This window comes from Dasypus novemcinctus, chromosome 12 (genome assembly GCF_030445035.2).
Source record: "Dasypus novemcinctus isolate mDasNov1 chromosome 12, mDasNov1.1.hap2, whole genome shotgun sequence".
Lineage (NCBI taxonomy): Eukaryota > Metazoa > Chordata > Mammalia > Cingulata > Dasypodidae > Dasypus > Dasypus novemcinctus.
Genome location: NC_080684.1, coordinates 46,230,495 through 46,254,809, shown reverse-complemented (window position 1 = coordinate 46,254,809; position 24,315 = coordinate 46,230,495). Strand labels below are relative to the sequence as shown.

The 24,315-nt window shown below is 40.4% G+C and overlaps 1 protein-coding gene across 1 annotated transcript in view; it reads right to left on the bottom strand.

Annotated features, from left to right (window-relative positions):
- Positions 1–23,405, bottom strand: part of TBC1D30 (TBC1 domain family member 30) — a 114,477-nt gene extending 91,072 nt beyond the window's left edge. The window contains exons 1-2 of the mRNA XM_058308370.2: positions 22,908–23,405; positions 4,175–4,339 (exon numbers count right to left, since the gene is read on the bottom strand). Coding sequence (XP_058164353.1) covers positions 4,175–4,339; positions 22,908–23,385 — 643 coding nt within the window. The 5' untranslated portion in view covers positions 23,386–23,405. The remainder of the gene's footprint in view (positions 1–4,174; positions 4,340–22,907) is intronic.
- Between the last annotated feature and the right edge of the window lie 910 nt (positions 23,406–24,315).

Sequence of the window (24,315 nt, the reverse complement as noted above, 5' to 3'; positions counted from 1 at the left end):
TGAGGATACTGTAGTTAGTGCGTGATCCACCTCATTCTGGGTAGGTCTTTCCCTATTACTAGAGTACTTTATAAATACAGTGAACACAGAAAGAGAGAGAGAAAGCCACAGAAGCAAGAAGCCAAAAGCAACGAAACCCAGAATAGAAGGGAGAGACCAGCAGACACCACCACGATCTTTACCATGTGGCAGAGAAGCCACGGTTCACCAGTGGCCAGTGTTTGGGAAGAAAGCATCGCCTTGATGATGCCTTGAATTTGAACATTTTCTTTGACTCTAACTAAGCGAATAAATTTCCATTGCTTAAGCAGAAACATTTCATGGTATCTGCTTCCAGCAGCCTAGGAAACTAAAATAGTACCATTTCACAATCTAAACAGCATAACTTAAACATTTACTACACCAATGCAGGAAAATTGTAAAGCTACGCAATGCTAATAATTAAGATGACCTTCCTCCTCGCTTTCAGGAAAAATAGGTAAATCACAATAAAGTTAAACAAGTCACTTAAAAATCTTAACAACAGAATCAACCATCTGGCCAAACATTCATTTTATTCTTCTCATTGTCTTGAAATCTTTAAGATGATTTTCCTACATACCAAGCTACAATTTTCAATAATCCATTCAGCCAAGAGAAAAAGTGTTTATTTCATATGCAAACTATGCCAAAGCAGCACATCCTAATAAATTTGAAACTGTGTTGGGTCCTTTGTATATTACAAATCCCTGATTGCTCCAGCCATATTTCAATAATATTACAGAGGTATCCATCTAATTGCTAAGAAAAAGTAGAACCCTCTTATTTCACAGTTTAGAGTGGAAAATGTGGACTTTTGAGACATTTATCTTCAAATTCCATCTTGATCACTTACCAGCTGTGGGACCTGTGCAAATTATTTAACCTTTCTGAATCTCAGTTTCCTAAAAATTACAGCTAAAGATATATCTTTGTACTGCTGCTATGAGAAATAAAAACAAAAGTTCGGCATAAAGCATGTACTTTATGAATTAGAACAGCTGATGCCATTCTTCTTATTATTATTAATTTTACTATTAATATTAAATTGAGTATACTGTAGTTATCCTTAGACCAATGGTTAAGTACAGGGAAAAAAAATCTATAAGACAAATATGGGTCTTGCTCCTCTTATTCCTATCTCTGTTTTAAAATAAAGAGATTCTGGGAAGCAGATGTGGCTCAAGTGATTGAGCTCCTGCCTACCACATGGGAGGTCCTGATTCCATTCCTGGTGCCTCCTGGAGAAGACAAGCAAGACACCAAGTGGCGCAACAGCAGGCATGGCGAGCTGACGCAACAAGATGATGCAGCAAAGAGACACAGAGAGGAAAGACAATGATAGTACAACAAAGCAAAGAGCTGAGGTGGCTAAAGCAATGGAGCACCTCCCTCTCACATGGGAGGTCCCAGGTTCGGTTCCCGGAGAGCACACAGGGAACGGACACAGAGAAGTAGACAGCAAGTGCAAATGGGAAGGGGGAGGAAATAAATAAAATAAATCTTTAAATAAATAAATACACAGATTCTACCATAAGTTTAGGGTAGGAAAACCACAAAGTCTAAGCGGTTATATCATCTGTGTTAGAAATAAAAATGATCTCTTTATTTTGGTTCATAACCCATACTTATTTATGCTTTTTATTTCAAATTACATCCCTTGGTATATAGAAATAGGAAATAACACATTTTAATAAAAGATTAAAATAGTTGAAATCTATAACATGTTATAGAAGAGAAAAATCACTTATATTAAGAATCATAAGCACTGAATTCAGACAGAGGCAAAAATAATGATCATATGGATGTTTGCATATTAAATACAAACAATTCAACATGTTCCATTTGAATGTATCGCTGCCAACCACTATTAAACTAAAAGTTCAGGTATTTGGTATGATGTGCAATCTCAATTTTTCAGAACACTATATGGATTTATTATGAGTTGACTCTGAGGTAAGAGGCAAGATGTACAACTACTGGAATCAGGAATTTATTCACAAAGCATCTAACCTCTGAAGTTGTTCTAAAATGGATACATACCCATTTAGTCAAATTTCAAACATTCTCTACCTCAAAACAGTGTCATATGATGAGAATGATAATTCTGGCCATTGTTATTTCTTAACGCAACAATAAGAACAAAAGAAAACATTTTCTCCCATTTATTAGAGTCATATTACTCAGGTGAAAACTGATCTTCCAAGAAAGGGAGCCAAAAAATCCCATATTCTCTGAAATGCAAAATTCTAGCTAAAATTAAAGAAACAAACTCTAAAACACACAAATTAAGTTGGGTGCCTGTGGATATATGTTTATAAAAATATTTAAATGCCGGGCCTTTAATCAGTAAAGTAAATTCAAATTCTAAATGATCACCAGTCCCTAGTAACTATCAACAGAATTCATGACCCTGGGACCCTGCTCTCACAGGACATCCCTCCCTGGCTCCTCACCTGGCTCCCACCTCACACCTACCTTCCCACATATTCCAATTCCATGCGTTTACCAATTATTGCTTTTTACTTCTGGTATGGACAATAATACTGGGCAGTAGAAAACTCAGTTGAAAAGTATCTCAAATAGAAGAGGGAAATAATAACAGTTTCACTTGACACTAGTGAATCAATCAGCATTCATGGAAACATATCAAACACTTATAATACATGACAATTCTTTGTAGATATATATGCCATTCTCCTCTAGATAATTTCAGACAAGTACCTGGTTCCGAAGAAAACCCTATTCAAAGACAGTCTCCTCAATCATATCCCTGTTGGTATGGACCATTATATCACTGATAATCAAGCGGCATTCAGTTTAATACACGTTAGATGGAGATCTTCTTTAGTAAGCCATAAGAATAATAGTGTAGGGATACAAACAACAATAGACCAAAAGAGGAGGGGAAAAAAGAACTTTTAAAAATAATAAACACAAGAATTGAATTTAACCATCAATTTCATTATCTGGAACTAATCAAACCCTGAAAATTATGTCACGAAAACACACCTTAATTTGGAACTAAAAAAAAAAAAAAACCTCTAGGAGGTGTCATATCAAATATCAAGGGGTAAAGGAGCAAGAAAAGGGCAACATCCACATGCACCTGAAAAGCTGCCATAGGCATTTCATCAAAATACATCATTGGTCTTATAAATACCATACCTGGACATACTGTTCTGCCGTGCTGCATGTTAATAAAAAAATACAAAACATAAATAGGGAAATATTAGCTGTATAAAATATAAAACTATTACATGGAGAATTATAAAATTAATTCACAAGCTTTTATAGCTAGTATTCAACTTGGATTAGTAATTTAACAATTCATTTTTAACTAGGTAAACAAACCATGCAGCTCTTAGTTATCAGTGTATGAACCAAGAGGTGAGTTTAATTTGTTAAAATATATTGTCCTTTTCATATATTTTGAGGTCACATGACCATGGTACTTCACTTTTTTTAATGCATTTTTACTTTTGGTCTTGTTTTAGACACTCAGAGATACCAACACAGTAGACAGTGTCCTAATCAGAACAAGACTGCTGCATTTCTGCATCCATCAATCTCCTGACACCATTTATTTTTCAATTTCAATCATTTTAGTTATAAAAATGCTTTTGTAATGATTCAAACAATATAGGTGTGCTGAAAAGTGTAAAATAAATATATATATATCATCCTTTTAAGATTTGAGAACAAGTTGTAAGACCCTGTTACAAAAGACTCCTTTTAAGTCAATTGTTTAATTCATTTATTAAAGGAACACAGAGAATAAGAGAAAAAGGACATGCCTTTCTGTGTTTAGTTGATGCCATTTAAAAAATAAAGATTGTAGTCTTTATTTAGCATCAGGTAAAAATAACCATTGTCAAAATAAACTACCACCTCAAATCTAGGAAAATAAACTAAGTTTTTAACATTAGACATGTAGTTAAATTTTACCTGAAAAAACCTGGAAACTGTGTAACACCATTAATGATAGATCTTTCCAGATTGTTTTATGAAATAGTTGTTCAAAGTACTTAATTCTGACATTATAAGCGTCCACTTAAACATTTTTAATATATTCGAACACACAATGACTACTGGCCCAGATTCATTAACATCCCATGACAAGGGGCAAAAGGGCTGACACTCCTCCAGTACTTACTCCTCTTCTGTGACACGGCCTGCAGGCATGCAGTCACTATATCACAGTTCTTCTGCACTCTATGCAGGAGCCTATCTTTCTGCTTCAGCTGCCGAAGTAATTTCGCCGACTGAATGCCAATTCTATATTTCAGCTCTCGAAGGATCGTCTTCAGTTCATTAGTATCTATAAGTAAAGAAAAAAATAAACATAGAAGAATAAATGTCTTGAGAGGATACAAATTCCAATGTAATGTTAAAGAAAGAAATAAACCCATTGATAGCAACTAATTCAGGATTACTTGTACATATTCAGCTAAGACATTCTGATCAAAATCAAATAATCATCCATATCTTGTCAATATATGTGAAACAAATACTGTAAGATAAATTTTATCCTTGAAACTACCAGTAATAAGAGCAAAGGCTCTTATTTTCACTTTATCTAAATCTGGTTGCAAATTTACGTTTCATTTCATACAAATTGGGATATCCATTTTATATCATCAGAGTGCTCTGATGATCAGCTTGTATGAAAAGAATATTTTGAGTATGTTACATTAGCATTAAACCTAACAGCTAGTAACAAATATTTTCAAAAGCACTCACCTATGTTTGTAAATAATCAGCTAGAAGTAAATATTTTACCAATTTTTTAATAAAGATGAATGTGGCAATAGTGCTTTTGTTTAAAATATATAGAGCTTCCTAACAGCCTATTATGCATAAACTTTCATCTTGGAAACTCAGTAATTTATTAAATACGGTAGAAAAGACCCTTCTTTTAGCACATAAATTAAGGATAATTCTATATTCACAAAACTAGTATTCTCATCAGCAGCCTTTCTACAGATAAAAAAAGACTTGGGAATCAGAATTGTTAACAATTTCTATATTAATAATCACTGTGATTTGGGAGTTGGTTTGTCACACGATGTCATCATGAGTCAGCACAGTGTACCGTTTGAGGCAGGCAAACCCATCCCCTCAGTTTGGCATTAGCCAGTCCCCCAGTAGAAGTCCTGTGTGTACTTTTAAAGAAATTTGGAAATTTTAAAGAAATTTTTAAAGAAATTTGGAAAACTAGAGAGGATCAGAAGAGAACCAAAGAAACGTTCAAAATAGGAAAAATAGTAGAGGTCAAAGGAACTTAATTTTGGGGTTCTACAAGAGGGAAGTCAAGGTGGTAATTTAACAATGTCATACTAAATACAGTGCCATAGGAAATACATTTGACCTGAGTCAAAAAGAACTGTCTCTGAGTCAACCAACTACCTGTGTAGCTGGGCAAGTTAATATGCTCCAAGTCTTAAATTATGCTTGACATCAAGATTATCCTGAAAATCAAGTGTCAAATGGTCTTTGTAAACATTAATATGACTTCCAGAAAGATGGCAGACCAGATAGGCACAGGACTCTCTCCTCTTCCAGGAAAACGACTAGCAGACAGGCAGAAACAACCTGGGAAAAAAATGTCTGAAAGTTTAGAATATCAGATGACTGGACACTGCCCAGAAGTGGGAGGTGCACAGGAAAAGAATCTCAGTGGAACCACCATGAATGAAAGCTGCAGCTGAAAATTTTCCCTATCAGCAGAAAATTTTGAATTCTTCGGCTACTTGCTGGGCCAGTAGCTATAATAAAGGGGGCTGCACAGATCTATCTCCCCATAAATGGGAGAGAAAGGGACGCAGCCTAAGGCTGACTAAGTTTTTGGACCACAAATTTTGTCTCCTGTGTCCCACAAGCACTTCCAGGCTGGGTGGGGCCAGCACCGGAATGAAGAGATCTGACCATCTCCGTAACCTCCCTACTGATTGGCACTGTTTGTTGTGGGGGCAGAGGGGAGTGGAATTATCCTAACCAGGAAAGGGGAGGGGGCTGCAAACAAAGGTTAGAGAACAGCCCCTGAGAAAGTTTTAATTGAGAGGCTGTTAGCCTCCAGGTAGGCTCCTCTATCACACTGGTAGGGTCAGGTCCCTGTGGCAGTGAACTACCTCCAAACAGGCTTTGAATTGAGAGCGCTGTCGAAGAGCGCCATCTGCTTGCTGACCAAGGAATGGAAGTGCATGTGAGGAAATTAAAAGTAAATAGCTAAGAAAGGCTTTTTCTGACCTTTACAATCCCCATTCCCAAGACCATTAGAAGCAAGTCTGCAACCAGAGCTCAGATTTGAGCAACTAACAGACAATCCTAACGACCTAGAACAGGTTGAACCAAAAATCAAAGAACAGCAGTAACACACAGCCTCCCACCACAAAATCCCCACAAAAGAGAGAGACATTGAACATTAGAGTAAACTCACCACTGTAATCAGATACTTAGACATCAGCAAAAAAATTACAAGCCATACTAACAAAATGGAAGAAATAACCCAAGCAAAGGAATATATCAAAGCCCAAGATGAGACACAGGATTCTGAGTAACTAATCAATGAGATTCACACAAATTTCAAAATTAAAAAATGAGTTGAAAGACAATATGGCTAAAGAGATAAAGGACATCCAAAAAACACTAAGCGAGCACTAAGAATTTTAAAATCTGAACAGAAAACTAATAGAGCTCCTGGGGATGGAAGACACAATAGGTGAGATCAAAAACACATTAAAGGGAAGCAGATATGGCTCAGCAATTGAGTTCCTGCCTACCACACGGGAGGTCCCAGGTTTCCCAGGACCTCCTGGAGAAGGTGAGCTGGTGCGAGGGGCAGGCACAGTGAGCTGATGCAACAAGATACTCAACAAAGAGACACAAAGAGGAAAGACAATGAGAGATACAACAAAGCAGGAAGCTGAGGTGGTTCAAGTGACTGAGAACCTCTCTCCCACATGGGAGGTCCCAGGTTTGGTTCCCAGTGCCTCCTAAAGAGAAGATGAGCAGAGAGTGAGTGCAAACAATGAGACAACGGTGGGGAGGGGGGGGGGGCAGGGAGGATAAATAAATACAATAAATCTTTTTAAAAATAAAAAACATATTAAAGGGAGGCGGATGTGGCTCAAGCGATTGAGCTCCTGCCTACCACATGGGAGGTCCCGGATTTGGTTCCCTAAAGAAGACAAGCAAGACAGCAAGCTGACGCAACAAGATGATGTAGCAAGAGACATAAGGAGTAAAATTTAATGAGAGGCACAACAAAGCAGTAAGCAGAGGCAGTTCAAGCAATTAGACACCTCCCTCCCACATTGGAGGTCCTGGGTTCAATTTCCAATACCTCCTAAAAGGAAGACAAGCACATAACAGACACAGTAAGTGCAAATAATGAGAAGGGAAGAAATAAATAAATAAACATTTTAAAAAACACACATTAGAGGCATTTAACAGTAGTCTCGAAATGACAGAATAAAGAATAAGTGCAGGAAGCAGATTTGGCCCAATGGATAGGGCATCTGCCTACCACATGGGAGGTCCAAGGTTCAAACCCAAGGCCTCCTGACCCATGTGATGAACTGGCCTACACGCAGTGCTGATGTGCGCAAGGAGTGCTGTGCCATGCAGGAGTGTCCCCCGCATAGGGAAGTCCACACGCAAGGAGTGTGCCCCATAAGAAGAGCCGCCCAGCACAAAAAAAGTCCAGCCTGCCCAGGAATGGAGCCACACTCATGGAGAGCTGACACAGCAAGATGACACAACAAAATGAGATACAGATTCCAGGTGCCACTGACAAGAATACAAGCGGACACAGAAGAACACATAGCAAATAGACACAGAGAGCAGACAACCAGGGGGGTGGGGGGGGTACATGGAAGGGGAGAGAAATAAAAAAGTAATCAATCTTTTAAAAAAATAAATAAATAAGTGATGCTGAAAACAGAACAGCTGAAACTGAAGAGAGAGGAACCAAGAGAGAAAAGAATGGAAAAGTTGAACAGTAACTCAGTGAGTTGAATGATAACATGAAATGCAACAAGACACATGCCATGGGAATTCCAGAAAAAGAAGACAAGAGGAAAAGGACAGAAAAAGTATTTGAGGAAATAATAGATGAAAATTTCCCAACGCTCATGAAAGAAATAAATGTGCATGTCCAAGAAGCACAGTGTACCCCAATCAGAATAAACACAAATACCCCTACTCCAAGATACATACTACTCAGAATGTTAAATGTCAAAGATAAAGAGAAAATTCTGACAGCAGCAAGGGAGAAGCAAACCATCACATACAAGGGATATCTGTTAGACTTAGTGCTCATTTCTCACCAGAAACCACAGAGGTGAGAAAACAGTGATATGATACAATTAAGATACTGAAAGAGAAATACTGCCAACTGAGAATTCTTTATCCAGCAAAATAGTCTTTCAAATATGAAAGTGAGTTTAAAATAGTCACGTATAAATAGAAACTAAGAGTTCATATGAAAGAATCTGCCTTTGCAAGAAATAGTAAAAGAAGCCTTACAGCCCCACCCCCCCCAAAAAAAAAGAAAGAAAGGAGAAAGAAGCTTAGAGGAGAGTGTAGAAGGCAAGAATTGCAGAAATAATAACTAAAAGAGTAAAAGGAGAGTTGAAAATACAAAGAATAAAATGTTGGAAATAAATAATGCATGTATAGTAATTTATTGCTGAATGTGAATGTTTTAAACTCCCTAATAAAAAGATATAGGCTGAAAGAATGAATAAAAGACATGAGCCATCCATATGCTGCCTATATGAGGTTCTCCTGAAAGTGAAAAGTTGGAAAAGAAATACTCCATGCAAACAGTAACCAAAAAGAGCAGGGGTAACTATACTAATAATGGACAAAATGGACTTTAAATGTAAAAGACTTATAAAGATACATTAAGGCCATTACGTATTAATAAAAGAGACACTCGACCAGGAAGAAATAACTGTCATAAATATCTATGCACCTAACCAGGGTGCCCCAAAATATATGAGGCAAACTGGCAAAACGGAAGGGAAAAATAGATCTCTACAATAGAAGTTGGAGACTTCAGCAGACCACTCATATCATTTGAAAGAACAACTGGACAGAAGATCAACAAGGAAACAGAGAACTTGAACAATATGATGAACAAGCTACACCTAAAAGATATATACAGACTACTGCATCTCAAATCAGCAGGTTATACATTCTTCTCAAGTGGATCTTTCTCCAGGATAGACCACATGTTACATCACAAGGCAGGTCTCAATAAATACAAAAACAGTGAAATTATACAAAGTACTTTCTCAGATCATAATGGAATGAAACTGGAAAGCAATAATAGATGAGAAAGGGGAGGTTCACATTTATGTGGAAGCGGACAACACACTCCTAAACAATCAGTAGGGCAAAGAATAAATTGTAAGTGACATTAGTAAACATGTTGAGACAAGTGAAAACGAGAACACAAATTTTCAAAACTTATGTGATACAGTGATGGCAGTGCTAAGAGGGAATTTATAGCCCTAACTCGGGTATTAAAAAGAAGAAAGGACTAAAATAAAAGATCTAACTGGAGAAACTAGAAATAGGCAGAAGGAAAGAAATAAGAAGATTAGAGCACAAATAAGTGAAATTGAGGGGAAAAAATAGAGAAAATCAACAAAACCAAAAGCTGGATCTTGAGAAGAGTGATAAAACTGATAAACCCTTAGCTAGACTAACAAATAAAAGAGAGAAGATGCAAATAAATAAAATCAGAAATGAAAGGGGGATGTTACAGCTGTCCCCCACAGAAATAAAAAGGATCATAAGAGGATGAGAAACTATTTGCCATGAAACTAAACAAACTGCATGAAAAGGACAAATTCCTAGAAATGCACAACCTACATTGATTATACAAGAAGTATAAGAAAAACCAATCACATTTGAAGAGATTGAATCAGTCATCAAAAATCTCCCAACAACAGAAAGTCCAAGAATTGATGACTTTACAGGTGTATTCTACCAAGCATTTCAAGAAGTAACACCAATCCTGTTTAAATTCTTCACAAAAAAAAATTGAAGAGCAGGAGAAATTACCCAACTCATTTTATGAAGCCAACATCACCTGAATGCCAAAGCCAGTGAAGATACTACAAGAAAGAAAGCACAGATCAATCTCTCTAATGAACATAGATGCAAAAATTCTCAGCAGAATGCCTGCAAAGAGAATCCAACAGCATATTAAAAGAATTATACACCATGACCAAGTAGGATTTTACTTGCTATGCAAGGGTGGTTCAACATAAGAAAATCAATTAAGGTAATAAACCACATTAACAAACTGAAGGGGAAAAAAACACATGATCATCTTGATAAATGCGGAAAAGGCATGCAACAACATCCAGCACCTTTTCTTGATAAAAACACTTCAAAAGATAGGAGTAGAAGGAAAAAATTTCTCGATATGATAAAGGACATATATGAAAAACCCAGAGCCAACATCATACTTAATAGGGAAATCTTGAAAGTTTTCCCTCTAAGACTGGAAACAAGACAAGGATGCCCACGAATACTGTTATTCAATATTGTGCTATAATTTCTAGCAAGAGCAATAAGACAAGACAAAAAAAAAGTCATCCAAATAGATAAAGAGGAAGTAAAACACTCACTATTCGCAGATGATATGATCCTATATTTAGAAAGTTTTGAAATGTCTATGACAAAGCTAGCGGAGCTAGTAAGTTAAGCAAAGAGGCAGGATACAAGAGCAACACACAAAATCAGTAATGTTTCTAAACAAAAGTATTGAACAATCTGAGGAGGAAATCAGGGGCGAAATTCCATTTACAAAAGCAACAAAAAGACTCAGATACATAGGAATCAATTTAACAAAAGATGTCAGAAAACTAAAAAACAATGCTAGAAGAAATCACTGAAGACCTAACCAAATGTAAAGATATTCCATGTTTATGGATTGGAAGACTAAATATCATGAAGATGTCAATCCTACCCAAACCAACTGTAGCACTTTGATAAGGTTATGAACTCCAAAAATAGATATTGAATGATGTTTGTAATCTGGTCTGTACCTGGGCGTGACTGAGTTATGATTAGAGCTCTGATTGGGCCATGTCATTGGGGTGTTGAGGCCACACCCCTTGGTGGGTAGGGACTCGCAGATAAAAGGCATGGCAAAGGACAGAGTTGGGGGTTTCTGATGTTGGAGTTTTGATGCTGGAGTTTGATGCTGAAGTCTTAAGCTGGTACCCCAGGAAGTCAGCATGCAGAGGAAAGACAAGCAAGTCCCAGGAAGAGAGGACCTGAGCCAGGAGAAGAACACAGAGTAGTAGAGATGGCTCCTTAGAAACGACAGAAACCCAGGGAGAGAGACAGAGCTGTTCACCTGATAGTCTACAGCTGACCTTGTGGAGAGAGGCAAAGCTAGAGAACTTCATAGTCTACAGCTGACCTTGTGGAGAAAACAGAGGAGCTGAGCCCAGAGGAACCCAGGAAGCCTGAACTCTCACAGACGTTGGCAGCCATCTTGCTCCAACACGTGAAAATAGACTTTGGTGAAGGAAGTAACTTATACTTTATGGCCTGGTATTTGTAAGCTCCTACACCAAATAAAAACCCTTTATAAAAACCAACCAATTTCTGGTATTTTGCATCAGCACCCTTTTGGCTGACTAATACTTCAATTTATAGATTTAATGCAATACCTATCAAAATTCCAATAGCCTACTTTACAGAAATAGAAAAGGCAATTACCATATTTCTTTGGAAGAGAAAGTGAACCCAAAGGGTCAAAAGCATCATTTAAAAAAAAAGCAATGTAGAAGGAATTTCTCTGCCTGACCTTGAAAAATACAACAAAGCTATAATGGTCAAAACAGCATGATATTGGCATAAAGATAGGCACATCAATCAGTGAAATAGAATTGAGAGTTCAGAAATAAACCCTTACCTCTATGGTCAACTGGTTTTTTCACAAACCTACCAAAGCCAAGTTAACGGGACAAAAACAGTCTCTTCAACAAATTGTGCTGAGAGAACTGGATATCCATAACCAAATGAAAGAATAAAACCCCTATTCACTTCCTATACAAGAATCAACACAAAATGGATCAAAGATCTAAATATAAAAGCCAGGACCATAAAACTATCAGAAGAAAATGTAGGGAAACATTTTCAAGATCTTGTGGTTGGTGGTGGTTTCTTGGAACTTATACTAAAAGCATGAGCAGCAAATAGATAAATGAACCTCCTCAAAATTAAACACTTTTCAACTTTGTCAAAGGATTTTGCCAAAAAGGTGAAAAGGCAGCAAGCTCAATGGGAGAAAATGTTTGGAGAGCACAGATCTGATAAGGGTTTAATGTCCATGATATATATAAGAGAAGCTACAACTAAAAAATAAAGACAAATGACCTGATTTAAAAATGGGCAAAAGACTTGAATAGACATTTGTCCAAAGAACAAATAGAAACGGCAAAAAAGAAGCTGAAAAAAAAAATGTTTAAAATCACTAGCGCTTAAGGAAATGCAAATCAAAGCTACAATGAGATATCATTTTACACCTATTAGGATGGCCACTATTGAAAGGACAGAACACTAAAAGTGTTGAAGAGGATATGGAGAGATAAGAACACTTATTCCCTGTTGGTGGGAATGTAGAATAGTACAGCCACTGTGAAAGACTGTTTGGCAGTCCCTAAAGAAGTTGAATATAGATTTGCCATGTGGCCCTGCAATACCACTACTGGGTACACACTCAAAAGAACTCAGAGCAGTGACACAAACAGACATCTACACAGCTATGTTCATAGCAGCATTATTCATGATTGCCAAAAACTGGAAACAACCCAGGTGTCCACCAACTGATGAATGAATAAACAAACTGTGGTGAATACACACAATGGAATATCATGCAACTGTAAGAAGAAATGAAGTTATGAAGCATAGGACAACATGGATGAACCTGTAGGACATTATGTTGAATGAAGTAAGCCAGACACAAAAGGACAAATACTGTATGATCAAGTGATTATGAACTAAATATATTGTGTAATCTCATACACAATAATCTTAATAATCTAGTTAATAACTAGAATATTGGTCACCAGAAAACAGGAGGTTAGAGAATGGAAATCTGAGGGTTAACTTGTGCAGAATTGGTGAAAATTTTTTGTGTTAATCTTTGAAATGAGTAGAAAAGGTGAAACCACAGCATAATGATTGTAACTAGCAGGGCTATTTTATGGGTATGACATTGGTTGAAAGGGAAAGTCTAAGGTCATGGATATTACTAAAAGGAAAGCTAAAAAACATAATATGGGACTATATCGCATGGTAAAACCTCATGTGAAATATGAATTGGGTAATATTGCATATATAAGACTGTTTTTCTTTGAAACTAAACAAATGTATGCTAATGTTACAAGATGTTTGTAGGGGTCCAGTGGGTCTCTGGTCCTGGCTCCCCCTGCCTAAGGGAAATAGCCCCCAGTACACAGCCACCTGTATGCCCCAGGACACGACTTAAAATGTAACCAACCTTCTCACAGGGAAACAATGTACAGATGGTATCATAGACTGTAATTTTCTCCAAGCTGTACACTTCCTTCCTACAATAACATCACCAGAGCCCATTTATGAAACTGTTATGAAATGTCTTTGTCCTGAGACCCTATATATTTTGCCCTTCATTTTCCTGCCTCTTTGCCGAGTGCTATCTTCATTCTCTGGACCACCAGCACCTGAAAGAATCTATCCTGTTTGTAAGTCCCAATAAATCAAGCTTATGCCTGACACTGTGCCAAAACGGTCCTTCAGTATTGCCAAACCCCAACCTGTGCCCTTCATAAGCTGGGTTGCAACAATGTTAATATGAGACCAAAAAAGAAAACGAACACACATTATGCTAAGTGAAAGCAACCAGACACAAAGTACTACATATTGTATGATTCCATTTATATAAAATGTAAATATAAATCAATTTATAAAGATGGAATTAGATTAGTGGTTATGTAGGGCTGGGAAGAATGGAGGGATTGAGAGGCAACAGCTAAGGGGTGTGGGGTTTTTCTTTATGGAATTATGAAATTGTTCTAAAATCTTTTGTGGGAATGAATGCACAATATTGTGATTATACTAAAAGCCATTGATTGTATATTTCAGGTAGATTGTATGGTATGTGAATATATCTCAATAAAACTGCTTTAAAACAAATAAATAAATAAATATGCAAAAATAACCAGAAATAGCAACTATGTACAGCAGGGGAAGCATAGAGAGATTGAGAGGTGATGAATTTTTTGTTTGCTTTTTGTTTATTATTATTATTGAAATAATGAAAATGTTCTAATAATGACTGAAGTGATAAATGCACAACTATATGACTACACCAAATACCATTTATTGTACACTTTGGATGGATTGTATGCTTTATTAATATGTATCAATAAAATTGATATGCTGGGTTTTTTTTAAGTAGAAGAAATTACTGAGAACAAAGGCTAGTTCTTCTCACCCTGAATTCAAATATGATGGTATAAAATATATAATGATATAAAAGAGTACAGTAAGGTTAAATAAAAAATTTAGAACTCTAAGGATTATAAATATAAGAGCAAGCTATAAGAAGAGACCAAAAGCTCTCTAGTCCTGGATTCTTTCGGATAAAGCAAATAACATTTCTATCAATGTTTAAAAAAGTTTCCTTCTAGAAATAAAAGGGATAGAAGTATCATTACCTTACACTAAATTAATTTTTCCACCACAAGAGTTTTCACATTTTTCTCATTTTCAGTGACTCCTAAGTTACCTACATGTCTGTGATTCTATGAATTGTATAAACTGTCCAAAATTGGGAAAAAATCTTCACAGTTTGGAAATAAATGTCTTTTAAAGCAACATCTGTTGGTATACAAACATCCTGGAGGGGGGGGGTGTCTAAAACTACTTTTTCTTCATCTTTGTATGTCCCACAGCATCAGACATAACTCCTTACAGTGTTAAATTAGGAGAAATGAGGAGATAGTGAATTGACAAACTGTGGACATTTTCCTCTCTCTAAGTGATTGCAGTGTATATGATAATAGAAACAATATCTAACCTTCCTACAACCTATGGTAAGTATTATTATCCTATTTATAAGTAAGAACACTGAGACACAGAGGTTAAGTAGCTTACCCAGTATCAAAAAGCTAGTAAGGAACAGGGGCAGGATATGAACTCCAAAGTTCATCCAAAGCTCATGTTCTTAGCCATGGCCAAAGAGAGGGCCTGAAGAAAGCCCAGATTTCCTGAGACTCCTTTTTGGTGCCTCACATATATTAAGGCTCCATACCTGCTAAATATCCAAATAGGTGCTATATGGATGCTACAGCAAAATCCCTGATGGTAAAAGGTGATAATTAGTAACCTTATCATAGGTTATCTACATCATATGAGTCTCTTATGTGTTAGGAGGAATGTTTTGACCTTAAAAAATAACCTAGGGAAACGGATGTGGCTCATGCAGTTTGATGCCTGCCTACCACAGGGGAGGTCCCAGGTTCAGCTCCCAGTGCCTCCTAAAGAAGACAAGCAAGACAGCAATTTGACGCCACAGGCTGGCGCAGCGAGCTGATGCAACAAGATGACACAATGAGGAAACACAAGGAGAGATACAAGAAGCAGGAGGGGGGGTGTCTCAAGCATTTGGGTACCTCCCTCCCACATTGGAGTTGCTGAGTTTGATTCCCAGTGCCTCCTAAAAAAAAAAACAAGCAGACACAGAGAGCAGACAACCAGTGCAAACAACAAGGCGGGGGGGGGGGGGGAGTAATTAATTAAATCTTTTAAAATAATAATAATGACCTAATAAGCAGCATTATTTAATCAGACAGCTGTTTCCATCACTAGATTCTTTAGCTTTAGCATTCTAATGACATTTATCAATCAAAAAGGGTTTGTGTGTGTGTGAGAATTGTTTATCCTAAGAGGGTCAATGACAATGAAAAAAAGGATTAGCAGGGGAGGAATCAGCAAGATGGTGGTAGAGTAAGGAGCTCCTAGAGACAGTTCCTGCTTCAGGGCAGTTAGTAAAAGCCCAGAGCTCTCTGGAGCTAGCTGAAGCACCTGTTTGGGGACTCCAGGAGAACAGAAGAGCATCCTGCAAATAGCTGAAGGAATGGAAGGAAGAGACTGCCTATCTGCAGAGAATACTCATAAGTAGAGCACCCATGACACAGAGGCAGGTGTCCATCCTCCACTGGAGGCACAATCCGCCTTGGGACATGTTCTGTGGCTGGAATTGAAAGCTCCACTTCCCAAAAATGGGAGAGGAAGAGATGACTGGGCACCAACTTCAGCTACTGATGAGAAAATTCAGCAAGCTAAAGTATAATCCTCAGAACAGCTAAAGTTTGAGCCTGTCCAATAGCTACCATCTTAACTCCATGCCTGGCACAAGGGGAAGCAGGGCGGACTGACAATCACAGTGCTGGTAGGGGCTGGCTTCTTTCCATCCCGATCAGATTGCAGCTCTAGCCTAGGCCCCAGCCCCACCTCTGGGAGGAAGGAAGCTGGGGTGACCTGTGCCATTCTCTCCGAGAAATTACTGGCCAAGCCGCAGAAGCTGGTGATTGTCCTACTTTGGCAGGACAAGCTGCCCCAGGACCTATTCTGTGGCTGGAATTGGAAGCTCCAATTCCCAAAAACAGAGGAAGAGGAGACGGTGAGCCACTAATTTTGGCTACTGATCAGCAGACTCGACTGGCTGAGGTATAACCCTAGGAACAGCTGGGGTGTGAATCTGTCCAAGTTCAAAAGAGGCCAGTGGCCACCATTTTGACCACCCCCAGCCTAAAGGGAAGCCAAGACCAAAAATCACAGGGACGGTAGGAACCGTTTTCTTTCACCCAGATTGGCCTACAACCCTAGCCTAGGCTTCAGCCCCGCCTCTGGCAGGGAGGAGGCTGAGGAGCCCTGCACCATCCTATCCAGGTAACTTCAGGTGCCTTTGGCTGGCACAGACTGAAAATTGGAAGCCTACTAGGGCAACCACAGTCATCTTGGACCTGCATTGCTTAGATTGCTGCCCACACCTGCAGCTCCATCCCTGCCCCAGGCAGGGGAGAAAGGGGTGGGAAGCTTCATCTGTCTCTCTGGGCAATTACAATCTAGGCCTGCACGACTTGGATTATTCCACACAGCTATGACTCTGTCCTACCCCTGGCAAAGGAAAAAGTTGGGAGAAGCTTCATCAGTTCCTGGGGCAATGAGGGCAGCTTGAGCTTATAGCACCAACTATATCCTTGCCTCCTACTGCACAACCAGCAAGGGAGAGAGGACAGGAAGCCCTAAACTAAAGAGAAAAACTGCACCCAGAATAAATACACTAGTAAACCAGATGCCAACACACCAACAAAAAATTAAAATCTACACCAAGAAATAGGAAGATATGGCCCAGTAAAAGGAACAAGATAAGCCTCCAGATGACAAAGAAGTTGAGAAAACTAATCATAGATGTTGAAAGAAATCTTCTTAATAAATTCAATGAGATGGCTAAAGAGATTACAGATATCAAGAAAAAACTGGAGAAATGGATTTGGCTCAACTGACAGAGCATCCACCTACCATATGGGAGGTCCAGGGTTCAAACCCACAGCCTCCTGACCTGTGTGGTGAGCTGACCCACGTGCAGTGCTAATGCACACAAGGAGTGCCGTGCCACACAGGGGTGTCCCCTGTGTAAGGGAACCCCACACGCAAGGAGTGTGCCCCTCAAGGAGAGCAACCCTGCTTGGAGAAAGCGCAGCCTGTCCAGGAGTGGTGCCACACACACAGGAGAGCTCATGCAGCAAGATGACCCAACAAAAAGAGACACAAATTTCCAGGGCCACTGACAAGAATGCAAGCAGACACAGAAGAACACACAGCAAATGGAAAGAGAGAACAGACAGTGTGGGTGATGAAATAAATAAAAAATAAATCTTAAAAAAAAAAGAGAATACATTGGATGAGCACAAACAAGAATTTGAAAGCATACATAGAAAAACAGCAGATCTTTTGGAAATGACAAATGGAATCATATGACAGCAGATTTGAGGAGGCAGAAGAAAGGATTGGTAAGCTTGAAGAAATGGCCTCTGAAAGTGAACATACAAAAGAAGAGATGAAGAAAAGAAGGAAAAAATTGAACAAGGACTCAGGGAACTTAAAGACAGCAAAAGACGTGCAGGGAAGCAGTTATGGCTCAACTGATAGAGCGTCCACCTACAATATGGAGGGTCCAGGGTTTGATACCCAGGGCCTCCTGACCTGTGTGGTGAGATGGCCCACGTGCAGTGCTGCCACGCACAAGGAGTGCCATACCATGTGGAGCTGCCTCCACCTAGGGGTGCGCCACGCGTAAGGAGCATGTCCCTCAAGGAGAGCCACACCACGCAAGAAAAGTGCAGGCTGCCCAGGAGTGGCACCACACTCTCGGAGAGCTGATGCAGCAAGATGAAGCAACAAAAAAAGCAAAACAGTTCCCCAGTGCCACATGACAAGAATGTAAGCGGACACAGAAGAATACACAGCAAAAGGACACAGAGAGCAGACAGCGGCGGGGAAAGGGGAGAGATATAATTAAAACAAATCTTTAAAAAAAAAAAAAAAAAGGCATGCAAACATACATATCATTGGTGTCCCAGAAGGAGAAGAGAAGGAAAAGGGGCAGAAGGAATACTTAAAGAAATAACAGGAGAAAATTTCCCAACCCTATTGAAGGATATTGATCTCCATGTCCAAGAAGCACAACATACTCCCACCTGAAAAAATCCGAATAGACCAACTCTGAGACACATACTAATCAGAATGTCAAATGCCAAAGACAAAGAGAGAATTCTGAGAACAGTAAGAGAAAAGCAATGCATAACACATAAGGATACCCAATAAGATTAAGTGCTGATTTCTGACCAGATACCATGGAAGCAAGAAGACAGTGGTCTGATATATTTAAGATACTACAAGAGAAAAACTTCCAGCCAATAATCTTATATCCAGCAATACTGTCTTTCAAAACTGAGGGCCAGATTAGAATATTCACAATAAACAGAAACTGAGAGAATTTCTAACCAAGAGACCAGATTTTCAGGAAATGCTAAAAGGTGTGCTAGAGCCTGAAAAGAAAATACAGGAGAAAAAGGCTTGGAAGAGAGTCTAGAAATGAAGATTATGGGAAACGGACTTTGGCCCAGTGGTTAGGGCGTCCGTCTACCACATGGGAGGTCCGCATCTACCACATGGGAGGTCCGTGGTTCAAGCCCCGGGCCTCCTTGACCTGTGTGGAGCTGGCCCATGCGCAGTGCTGATGCGCGCAAGGAGTGCCCTGCTACACAGGGGTGTCCCCCGCGTAGGGGAGCCCCACGCGCAAGGAGTGCACCCATAAGGAGAGCCGCCCAGCACGAAGGAGGGAGCAGCCTGCCGAGGAATGGCGCCGCCCACACTTCCCGTGCCGCTGACGACAACAGAAGCAGACAAAGAAACAAGACGCAGCAAAAAGACACAGAAAACAGACAACTGGGGGAGGGGAGGGGAATTAAATAAATAAAAATATATCTTAAAAAAAAAAGAAAAGAAATGAAGATTATATTATTAAAAGTAACCATAAGCATCAAAAGAGAAGGGAAAATAAATATGACAGATAAAACTCAAATAGGAATAAACAACCAATGATATAAAGCCTTTGTATTCAGAAAGCTACAACTCAATGTTAAAAGACATCAAAAAAGACCTAAATAACGGGAAGAACATTCCATGCTCATGGATTGGAAGACTAAGTATCAAAAAGACGTTAATTCTACTCAAATTGATATACAGATTCAATGTAATCCCAATAAAAATTCCACAAGCATTTTTTTAAAAATATTGAAAACATGATTATCAAATTTATTTGAAAGGGTAAGAGGTCCTGAATAGCCAGAAACATCTTAGGAAAGAAAAACGAACTCTCATCTCCAGACTCTAAATTACATTACCTAGCTACAGTGGTAAAAACAGCATGGTACTGGCATAGAGACAGACACATAGACCAAATTTATGCCTCAGAAACAGACCCTCACATTTATGGTCAAGTGATTTTGACTAGCCTGTCAAACCCACAAAGCTCAGGCAGAACACTCCATTCAACAAATGGTGCTGAAAGAAATGGATATCCATAGCCAAAAGAAGGAAAGAAGACCCCTATCTCACACCTTATCCAAAAACTAACTCAAAATGGATCAAAAACCTAAATATAAAAGCAAGAACCATAAAGCTTCTAGAAGAAATTGTAGGAAAATATCTTCAAGACCTGGTGATAGGTGGTGGATTCTTAAAGGAGATAAGAGGAGAACTGAGATGGACTACTGATGTTCAATGTATGTAGAAGTTTTAATTAGCTTTATTGTAAAAGTGTGGAAATGGATAGAGTGGATGGTAACAAACAGTGAGTAACAGTTGCTTTATAAATGGGGATGTGGCTAAAAATGGTAGTCTATGGATGTAAATGCCAATTGACAGAATGCCAGAGAATAATCTAGGAACTGAATAGCACAGTAAACCAAGAGGTGGATGAGAATTGTGGTTGATGGTATAGATGCAAGAGTGTCCTTTGTGAGCTAGAACGAATATACATCACTATTGCAGGATAGTAGGAATGTGAAGAAGCATGGGAAAAATACAACTGGAGTAACCTATGGACTGTGCTTAGCAGTAATAATGTAATATGCTCGCATCTATGCCAAAGATGCACTGTGTTGATAATGGGGCAGTATGGAGAATGTGTGCCAAATGTATACTATGGACATGGTAACAATCAGATGATATTATTTTATCTGTAATGAATGTTCCACCACAGTGTGATGTGTTGATAGATGGATGTTGTTTAGGAACTCTGTACATGTGCATGATTGTTTTATAAGTTTACAACTTCTGTCATAAAAAAATATATTTTAAAAATAATAATAGGGTGGGTTGAGAAAAAAATACACCAAATGTAAGATAAGGACTATAATTAGTAGTAAGATTTTGACAATATTCTCTCATAATCTGTAACAAATGTCTCACAACAATGCAAGGTGCCGGTGGTGGGTTAATGTATGGGACCCCTGTATAATGTTATGCATGTTTGCTTTGTGAGTCCACAACTTTTACTACACACTTATTGTTTATGTATATTCATATATAAATCATATAAAGATACTAATAGGGTGGGTTGGGGGAAAATACTTTGTTTAGTAGTAATATTTTGACAATGCTCTTTAATCATTAGTTTAAAATGTTTAACAAAAATACAAGGTATTGAGAGTCCTGTATGACGCTATGTATGTTTGTTTTGTAAGTTTACAACTATTACTATACACTTATTGTTTATGTGAGTGATACACTTCAATAAAATTTTTAAAAATAAAATAAAAACGATTAGCAGGCAGCTGGCCTTACAATAAAACTGAGACTTGGACATTATGGTCTGTCAAAGGTCTTGTGAATAATTAGTAGAGTGGTAACTCATTTAAAACTCATTTACAGATCTGTACTGTTACCTCTTCTTTAAACTTTAGTTTGCCAATTTTCCTCTTCCAAAAGGAAATTACTATTCCCCCAAATTCCCTGGTAATGAAAAGTGAACAGTCTGGTAAAAACAGAGAGCCAAATCACAATTCTTGAAAACTGATTTTGCTAGCTTCTGAAAGAACTATTGCCCTGTGCAACTCTTGGCAAAAATAGACACTCTGAGAATAGCCTAATAATAGTATTAAATGAAATGACACAACTTCAGTGAAAATTGCAGGCAGAGAGAGAAAGGTGGAAGCCATTTGTAACAATCAGCTGTGAAAAAGAAAACGTCACTAGGAAGCCAAAAGAGGAAGCTGAAAGCTGTTCACACAGATTTGAAAGAGCAGATGATTTATTCCTTTTCTGTTCATTTTTTTCCTGGCACCAGCTAGTCTAATGTTACAATTAGGAGACCACTGTACAGTACTCTCTCTTTCCTATCACTAATGGTAATTTAGCACAAGGACATAACTCTCAGGAAACGTGATGGTTGCTTCACATCTGTTTTCCACAACTCGCGTCACTTTATATTTGGAATCTTGAAATACCATACCAAAAAAATAACAAAACTGTGCTTAAAAGACAAGTTATTATGAACAGTTGCGGAGAAAATCTCAATGAGGACGCGAGCATTAGAGGCTGATAAAAGAAACTCCAAATTAGCTTATCCCACGAAAGCCAAGGCCAGCCACTCCACACCACGTCAAGGCAGTTAAAAGTCTGTGGCAATGATCATGTTCTTGGGCCCTCCACTTTTCGCCACCAAGAAAAAATTCTACCTAGTGAGTTCCATAGAACCATCTGTGCTGGCAGAAACGGAATTCACAGACTCTACTCCAAAACTGCACTGTGGAATTATTCTGCCTCACGAGTTAAACACTATCCAAGTGTTGGGTGCCCTAGGACCGCGGATAAAAAAACAAACAAACCAGGAGTCTCATGGCCTCTATTCTCCCAGCGCGCCCCAGATAACCTCGGGTACGCTTATCAAAAGCTCCAAACTCGTTCCTGTGAAATTAGCACCCTGTACTGCCTCTCCTCCTGGGCCCCTCGAGACCTCCCACTTCCCACAGGGTGGGGCTGGGCGGGAAGAGATCCGCCGCCACCCCTCCAACAACTGCTGTTCCACTCGACGACACGTAAGGGGCTGGGGGAAGGGCACAAAGAACTAAGCCCAGGCACGATTCGGTGACAGTATGAGCACCTGCTTCAGATCGAATGAGACGCCCCAAATGACCATCTGGGCCCTCGGCTGAGCCGCCCAGGTGCGCCCAGATGAGCGCGGGCACCGCAGCAGGGGCCCGGCTCCCGCACGCTCCGCAGCCCCCGCCGGCGCTCACCTTTCTGCCGCAGGTAGTGCACCTGGTGCCGCGGGCTCGGCCGCTCCTGCAGCTCCTGCAGCACTCGGGAGTCGCCGCCGCGGCCGCCCAGGAACACGTCGGAGCCCGAGGCCTCGGTGGAACTGTCGAGGCTGTCGCGACGCCACCAGCCGCCCCCCGACCCGCGGCGCCTGCCGCCGCCCGCCGCCTCCTCCTCCTCGGTGCAGCTGTAGAGCTCGGTGAGCAACCCGCTCACCAGGGACGCCGTGCGGCTCTCCCGGCCGGCCCGCGGCTCGCGGGGCTCGGGGTCCTCCTCGCCCTCCCCGGCGTCGGGGGCGCCCAGCGGCTGCTCTGCCCCGGGCGTCCCTCCGAGGTGCGAGGACCCGGGCACTCCCGGCACGGCTTCCTCCTCCGCGTCCTCCGGCCCCGCCTCGCGGGCGCCGGGGACCCCGGCCTCTGGGCGCGCCGTCCGGCCCCCGCCCGCGGACAGGCCCTCCATGGCACCGCGCGCCCGCCTGTCCTCCCGCGCTGGCCGCGGCGCCCCCAACCCCGCGGTGCCGGCTAGTTCCGGGAGGAGGCGCGGCTTGGGTCCCGGCGGCGTGCCCGAGGCCGGGCGCGGCGCCAGAGGGCTCCGGATTCCCGAGCGCTCCGACCTCCCCTGGGCGCGCGCCCGAGCCGCCGACCCCCGGCCCCGCGCCCGGCCGAGGTGGGGGTCAGCCACGCCTGTGGCCTCCCGGGGCGCCCGCGGCAGGTGAGGCCCGACCTCGCCCGTGGCGCTCTGAGAAGAGTGCAGGATCTAGGAGCAGGATGTGGCCAGAGAGGATCAGGATGAAGCCTCAGCCCGGAGGGGGAAGGGCGCCCTGGCCGCTGCTACCTTCACTTAAGCACGTGATTTAACTCAAAAAGAGGGCAGCCCTTGCATCCTACTCAGCTACCAGCTAGAAATTATGCCCGGAAGTACGCCCAGGCCTGGAGCTCCCTTCACATACTCTCGGGCACAGTGCCAGCGCTTCTCACCTTCCCACCCGATTTAAGCGCTTTTAAAGGCGTTCTTAGTTTCTGATCATAACCTTTCTGAAACTCGGAAGACCTGGAGTGTCAGGCTATGGACTCTTTTTCTTTGGTGAAAAATGAGGTACTGAATGAATATCGACTAATTCTCAGGCACAGAATAAGGGATTAATAAATGTTCGTGGAATGACTGAATTAATAAATGGAAGAAGCTAGCTCCAGCAGTAAAAGTAACAGGTTTACAGGCGATCTTGTCAGATGTATCTTTGTATCCACTAAAATGTCCTTGGAAGAATTGTGGTTTGTCCCTCTGCTGTAGATGTTTTTGTGAATCTAACAATAATTAGCTTTCTGAGTGCTTTTTGTGTGCTACACACTGTTCCTAGTCATTTACATAAATAATCCCATTCAGTCCTCA